This window comes from Rhododendron vialii, chromosome 2a (assembly GCF_030253575.1).
Source record: "Rhododendron vialii isolate Sample 1 chromosome 2a, ASM3025357v1".
Taxonomy (NCBI): Eukaryota; Viridiplantae; Streptophyta; class Magnoliopsida; order Ericales; family Ericaceae; genus Rhododendron; species Rhododendron vialii.
The window spans coordinates 95,307-103,200 of NC_080558.1; the positions used below are offsets into that span (position 1 = coordinate 95,307).

Here is a 7,894-nt window from a genome sequence, read left to right on the forward strand (position 1 = left end):
ACAATTGTATTTTACCTCAAATTTGTCGTTTGGTTGGATGTAAGGGGCACTTGGAGATACCATTTTTTTCCCTTTTTTGAGTTATTTGTTTTTTGCATTTGTGATCTTTCACTTGGAGATACTGTTATTTTTATGTTTACAGAGATACTAGATGGTGATAAGCCAAGTCTTTTCTCCCAATTCTTTCGAGGGAAGTCTGCCCCACCCACCCACCGAGGTTGATGGAGTTTGTGAATCACATGGTGGGTCTCATTATCATGCCTTTCAAATTATCAGTTTGAAATTACAGAGCCAACCCTTTCAGTGGCTATGGTGCCATTTGAGAGCGCTTGTGCCTCAATCTGATGGGGCAAGGATATGGAAATTTTAGACCCAATCAGCATCACTTGCAATCATGATTCAAGGGAACACCATTCTATTCTTTTAATGCAATAATTGAGTGCATTATAAAAATAAAAGAGTGTACGAGTCTTTCTGGTGGACAACTGGAAAATCACTACAAACGACATAGTCTGATTTTTCAGCAATAGACATCCTCTACCCCAAGATAAAAACAAAGAACATCATATCTAGGAGGATGAAGTAGTCTTTCTCTCAAGGATCATGGATGAAACATTGGCCATCCTCTTGCTCTTTATATCTAGTAATGAATTTCACGTTCTATATAACTTCTATAGTACTTGTTCGAACGTACTAACCATCTAGTGAGCCAAACGAACGAACAGTTGGACCAAACTCATGTGTAGATGGACTCTACTTTTCTCTGTTCCCCTGTTCTCATATGCATCTAAGCCGTTAGATCATGTGAAATTTTTGAGACACGAGAATTTAAAGACACGATCCAATGACTAGAGATACAAGGGGAAGAGGGAACAGGAGAAAATTACTGTTAGGGTAAATGTGCTAGTGTACCCACAACATCATAGTAGCATAATTAGCATTCTTATCCAGAGTTTGTAGCCTTGGCTTTGAGTCCTTAATTTTTACTGCTAGCAGTATCGAAAGAGACGACTCTGCCAGTGGAGAAGGTGTCTACCCAGGTTTATGTCCACCCTCGCTTTTATAACCTCTGTTCCAATTTTTCATAGATTTGTTACATATTTTATTCGTTTTACTTGCTTCGGTCTGTTACATGTTACAACCTATGCACCTATTAAGCGTTATGGCCATATGACACAAACAGATCTTGTCGGAGGGGTGAGTGATCAGTAGCATGGGCTCCATCAACTCATTTGTTTCTCACCATGATGGGTGAGAAAGGACGCGTGGTTGTTTTGTCAAAAAAAAAAGGTGCATGTATATATATCGGTACATATGTACGCATATAAAAATGTTAGCATGATCTATTCTTTTTTGGAAATAGAACCTGATAAATGTGTGTTGCGATGTTGTCGATTTGATTCCGTTCATAGTTGTGCACGATCAGTTTGAAACACTTAGAACTCTGTTGATCTTGAAATGGCCCTAAGCTTGGATGAGTAAAATGATGTATCATGACTTTGGAGGAGAGGAGAGTGTAGGTGCGGTCAAAATTATCAACCTCTGACCCTTGTTGACCGTTTGACTCGCCAATCAGCAATGGGCACGTGGCCATAGGGCCCGCGCGGCCGGAAAACCCTAGTCAATGTCCTGACCTAGAAGAAACTGTTGACTAGCCAATTGCAGAAGAACACGTGTACAAAGCTTGGGAAAGCGTCGGTCTCCGCGGGAAGGCAAGCTCCGCAGAAGTCTGCTTGTTGTCGCGGAAGAAAGACGAGTCCCAATTATGGAATGGCCTACAACTATTGAAGACTGCGAAAGAAACCCAGCGGGACGCTGCAATTTCAGAATTACAAAAGAGAAACTCAAATAATGTCTGAAGTTCCATTCGGACCATGAGGCAGGGTCCGGAAGCGTTCCACGACGAGATAACGATCGCTGCAGATCGTGACCTTGCTCGAGCGGGAATTGGGGAGATTATAGTGGCTTGGTGGCTTGGGAAGGGGGTTGCGTCGCGGAAAATCTTCCGCGAGCCCCTGGGGGTGTAGTGCAGTTGGTCAAAGATCGGGCCGCAAGTTGAGGTTTAAACATACCAAGGCTTTGCGCATAGATTCGATCCTCGGCAGCTGCATACTCTGAACTTAACCGCTGCGCAGTGTGTGGGACCGCTGCGCGGTGTGTGGGGCCACTGCGCGCAACACAACCAAGGGAGACTCTCCTAAGGTGTAGCCTATGGGAGAGTCTCCGTCTCCCCTGGGTTATGCCTTTTTTTAAATCTTCCGCGAGAGACAAGTTTTCCAAGACCTGGAGGTACGGCAGGGACACGTGTCGAGGTTTTATAGGAACGTCGTCATAGGTCTGACCTAGGCTTAGGTGCCCTATAAATACCTCTGACATTTCCTTTGATTAGATAGAGTTGATCTTTTCTAGAGAGAGATTGGTGAGCACTAAATTTGAAAAATGAGAACATTCTTCCCCAGATAAAAAGTGACGTCACTCAGTCAATCTAGGAAAAGTCAGTCATTACCCCCACGGAGGAAAACAAAGGACACGCTGCATTTGTCTTTTTTGTACCTCTTGCTCCTTCTCTCGCCCCGAAGATTACCCCTCTTTTTCCCTCACTAACCATCGACCAATCACACAAGGGTCGGCTCATAAGTTTTGGAGATCGGAAGCGAACCTCTTGAATGAAACCTCCCTATATTTTTCATACAATAGTGGTCTACAAAGAGTCTTATAAAAAAAAAAAACCATTACAAAATATAAGCGCATATATAATTATCCCCCCAAAAAATGAAACTTTTACAATGCCTCAAAATCCATCATTTGAAAATTAGTCTTCTTGCATTTTTTGCTGCAAATGTACTAATTAAGTCTCCATAGTCAAGCTGCTTCTCTAACTCCTTCTTAATGGACAATATAGCCATATTTAATCTTTTTGCTGCAAATGCACATATTTAATCTTTCTTGAGAAATGGTTGACCAAAGATAATTTTTGATCAAGGAATTCTGTATGCAGGTATTTTCCATCCACGGTCATCGGTCGTTGTCTTCCCTTCCCTTCGACTCTCCTCAAGCGTGAAGCGTGAAGCATGAAGCGTTTGCAGGTGTTTCTTTCTTCTTCTTTTTTGGATCAGTGCAATATATTATTTCCGACTGTCCTTTATTTTCTTTTTTTTTGTTTAATGCCTTAGTGTTTCCAATGAGTAATTCCACCATTTAAGCCTATTTTGTGCTCCTAAATTTCAATTGACCTTATTTTGTGCAAATGAGGTTAGTGGAATTCTTTTTTTTGGGCCATATATATATATATATAGGGGAAGATCATAAAATTTTGAAAGTCCTCATTTTTAACTTTTTTTGAGAGCCGGAAGCGCAGGCTTTTCTTGCTTTTGCCATCAGCCGACCCTGAATCACACATTTTCAACTCACACGAGATCTACACGCAAGCGCACTCCCGCATAACCCCAACCTACAGAGAGTATATAGACTCTGGTTCTTTGTCCAAGCAAGTTGTAGACGCCTTTTAAAAAGTTGACGAGATCTTTTTGAAAGCAGCAATGGAGGGATTATTAACTTTTCTTCCTTTTTGACGTGGGCTATTAATGGTTTATTAGTCACAATTACTGTTGTTTCGTAGTTAGTGGCTTTCTAAGAAGAAAAGTCAGGTACTTTATCATGTTGCTGTGCACGCACTTCAGTATGCATATAATCTCACAGATTAATGATGACACTTATCTTGAATCGAGCCCGATCATTGAAACTTTTCTTCTAAATTTTAACAGTGGGAGAGAGAGAAAGTGTGTGAGAGAGAGAACACGTGGAAGGGGAAAGGACGGGGAGGGGGAGGGCCATGGCTACAAAAATGAATTCTACGGAAAAATGATTTTGTCATACCATTTTTTGATAATGTCACATTCTGTAAGTGTATTTTTATAATAAAAAATATATTTGTATGGTGTGACATTATCAAAAAAGAGTATGGCAAAATCACTACCCATTCTATAAAGGCACAAAGATTTTTGTGTGAATTAACAAATTTTTGATCCACTGGTGTTCTACTAACGTACACTTTTTTACTTTTAGATAAAGTGCACTTTTTATCCTTTTTTTATTTTTTATTTTGCATCAAATTTTTTTGAATTATTGAGACGAATCAAAAAAGTTTAAAAAATATTTTTATCTAAATATTTTAAAAAATAACCACTTTTAAGTAAAAAAATATTTTAAAAAATTGATTTTTTTTTTTTGACATGGAACGGACACAACGCTAATATACTATAAACAAATATAAGTGGGGTTCAAAATACTCCAAACTCTCAATGCTAAATTCTAACAATTTTGACTCTTTTAAAAAAGAAAATTTCAAAGAGGGAGAGAGGGGAGGATAAAAACGTGGGAATAGGAGGGAGAGAGAGGGGGGCAGAAATTTGAGTGCTTTCTTATTTTGTCCCCAAACTTTCTTTAAGCTTTCTTTCTAATGTGAGCATCGATTTTTTTGTTGTGATTAAATAAAAATCATTATTGTTGTAGAAGCTGCAACTAATGCTAGGGATTTGGGTTTGGCAGATTCGGTGGTGGTTTTGGTGTCCTTTGACCCTGATTGCTTTGGTTCTCATTTTCGTAGGCCGGATTCAGCCGTTGGCCTCTACATTTGAGAGAGATTGGCTCGGCTTAACGGCAATGCTGTTTTTCCGGTGTTTTGTACAATGATGGTGGTTGGTGTAGTTAGGGTTTGGGGATTGGTTTGGGTGCGCCGGCTCACGTTTGGATGTTTGGGGCTTTCATTATTTATTTTGAGTATGGATTGGGCTTTATTGTTCTTTTTTTTGTTGTCGACCATGTAGACCCTCGGGTGTCTTGGGTTTTTGCCCTTGTAATGTTTATCCAACTTTTTGTTGAATTTCCTTCCCCCTTTCTCCATTTCTAATAAAATTTCATCTTTTAGCGATAAAAATATATATATATATATATATAAACATTAATCAACTTTTTTATTTCTTCATTTTGTCTCAACTTTTTTATTTCTTTGTATATGTCGTTATTAGCTTTGTGTTCGATTAATGCAAATAAAAAAAAACAAATGTTGATTTTTTTTTTAATCCTCATCTACTTAGGTATAGATCGACCCAGGCCCAGCAGCACTTCTGCTTGTTAGTCTTTCAAATGAAGATGTTAGAATAAATAGATATAATAAATAATATTGTAATATTGAGATTATGATTTGATTGTAATTAATTAGAATGATTTTCTTCTACAGTATAGTTAATTAGTATGATTTTCTTCCATAATTAGGCTTTCCCTCCGGCCTGTATAAATAAAAGGCTCATTAGAGCATCTGCAATGTAATAATTAAAATTGGATAACCAAAAATTGTCACATCATCTTTTGGTTATCCATTTAACACATTGCTAAGGTTAGCAATGTAAAGGTCCACAATGTAATAATCAAAATTGGATAGCCAAAACTTGCTACATCACCTTTTAAAACTACAAAATCCTAAGAATTAAAATTTTTTACAATAATTTTGTAACGCCCCTAATTTTAAGAACGTTAAATAGACAATTTCATTGAAAATTAAATGGAGTCTAACTCAATATTACATCATAATCCTTAACAAAAGTACTTTTATTCAAATAAGGGAGGAAACTAGGGTTCCTATCTACTACTCCGCTTCTTCCAACAAGCCAAAGACCAGGATAACGTAGCCACCATAGACTAACCAATAAGCAGAAACACACTCTGTAGATAACTTCAGTAGTAGTGGTCGCAGCACTGGTATATTTGCATATACACATGCATACGTCTAGGCAAGTCTTATCAGCATAGAGAGAGAGAGAGAGAGTAGTGGTAGTGGTAGTGGTAGTGGTAGTGGAGAGAGAGAGAGAGAAAGTAGTGGTTGTGGTAGTGGTAGTGGAGGCGTAGGTAAGATGGTCTGTGGAAATTCAGACGTGTGTTAATCGGAGGTAGTCCTTGTTGGAAGGAAGATGAGTAGACTTGTAACCCTGTGGGAACATTTGTTTGGCCGCCTCATTGGAGACACTGGGAGATATCACCACCGGATCACCAGGTTTCCAGTTGGCGGGAGTGGCCACCTTGTGTTTGGCCGACTTGTGTAGTGCATCCAACACCCTCACCACTTCATCCATGTTACGCCCAACGCTCGCCGGGTAGAGGAAGCTCAGCTTTATCTATCAATTGACACGTACACCACAATTAACATCACATTAATTAAGTCGTAGAAATTCATATTTACCCGCACCCAATAAAAAGAGAGTAGTCAACCATATATTCAGGGCAGCTAACAGAGGAGCTAGGTAGACAAACTATGTAAAAAGCGTGTGTGTGTGTGTGTATATATATATATATATTATATACCTTCTTGTCAGGGCCAACTATGTGAAGAGCACGAGAGGGGACTTGGTTTCCTTGAGCGTCCTTCTCATCAGGGTCAACCATGTTGAGTTGCTGTATCAGCTCTCTCTTTGGATCTGCTACTATTGGGAATTCAACCTTGTACCCATTCTGTATATATACACACGTATATATTTTATTATATGCGTGCATCATTAATTTAAAAATTCACAACTTCGGGGACTTGATATGTTTAACACTCAAGTAACGTAGTAGTAAATTAATTCATGCTTTGACAATTGGCTGTGGTTGATGATCTGGTCTCATCATCAAAATGTTTTTACGAAAAGGAAAGAGAGTGGGGGGAATTGGTGTAACCGCACGTACGTTATAGGCCTCAATGTCCTTAATCCATTCACGGTGAGAGTGGAGATCATCACAAGACAATCCCAAAAGCTTCACTCCCCTCTCCGCAAACTTGTCAGCATATTCGGCCATCTTACCCAACTCCGTGGTGCACACCGGGGTGAAATCCCCTGCATACAAATTCAAATACAAACAGATATATACTATGTATCATGTGTGTCACTATGTGCAGTTAGGAATTAACAGTAGAGCTACTTCTAGCACTTTAGAGCAAATACCCAATTAATTAGTAGTAGTACTTAATTTGAGTGCTTAACATAAACAACAAAGTGGGTCCGTAGTATTTAATTAGTTAGTTATAAATAGTATCAGTGGCGGATCCAAAAAATATGATACAGAGGGGTACTAATTCATATATTATATATATATATATACACACACACTGCACTAATTCATCATAACTTAGAATTTTTTTTTCCATAGGCAAACATAAGAGAATAATACTATACAAACATAAGAGAATAATACTATACGTATACTTTAACCGGTATCCATTTCATGTATAGGTTTACGATGTTTGTAAAAATACGCACCAACAGTTGAATATTTATTCATCAAGTTCTTTACCTTTTATAATTGACCCCCTAATTTACATATGAAAAAGTACATGAATCAAAAACCGTAAAGCACACAATTAAACGCTCTAATGACTAACTAAAGAAATCCTAATCCTAATTATAACATATAATCGGTATATTCAACTCACATTTACGAAAGAGTACGTTCCCTTAAGAATTTCAGGGATTAAATAGAACTTATATTATATAACTGGTGTAAAACTGATAATTGTTCAAAGGCCAGGGAGTCACGTGCCCACCCTGGTCTCAATGTAAATCCGCTCCTGAATAATATTAGTAATGGAAATTTTACCAGGATGGGAGAAGAGAATGAGCCAGCCATCTCCGATATAGTCATAGAACCTAAGTCTACCATGGGTGGTGTCAACTTCAAGGTTTGGAATGGTGTCTCCGAGGGTCAGCCCTGGCATTTTCGTTTACTAACAGCAATACCAGTAAACTCAAAAACCCAACAAATTAAAATGACTCTCTTAAGTACCAAAGTAGTTTAATTTAGTAGAATTGGGTTTTCGAATAGCAGTGGCCTGGTTGATCTAGTGGGAAGAACTACAGTAGTA

At 38.4% G+C, this 7,894-nt stretch overlaps 1 protein-coding gene across 1 annotated transcript; it reads right to left on the reverse strand.

The window, feature by feature from the left end:
• Positions 1 to 5,527: 5,527 nt before the first annotated feature.
• Positions 5,528 to 7,894, reverse strand: LOC131316201 (1-Cys peroxiredoxin). The gene is made up of 4 exons (XM_058345501.1): positions 7,630 to 7,894; positions 6,721 to 6,869; positions 6,358 to 6,504; positions 5,528 to 6,170 (listed from the first exon to the last, which is right to left on the reverse strand). Exons 1-4 carry the CDS (start codon positions 7,745 to 7,747, stop codon positions 5,925 to 5,927), a joined length of 660 nt encoding a protein of 219 aa, XP_058201484.1. The 5' UTR covers positions 7,748 to 7,894; the 3' UTR covers positions 5,528 to 5,924.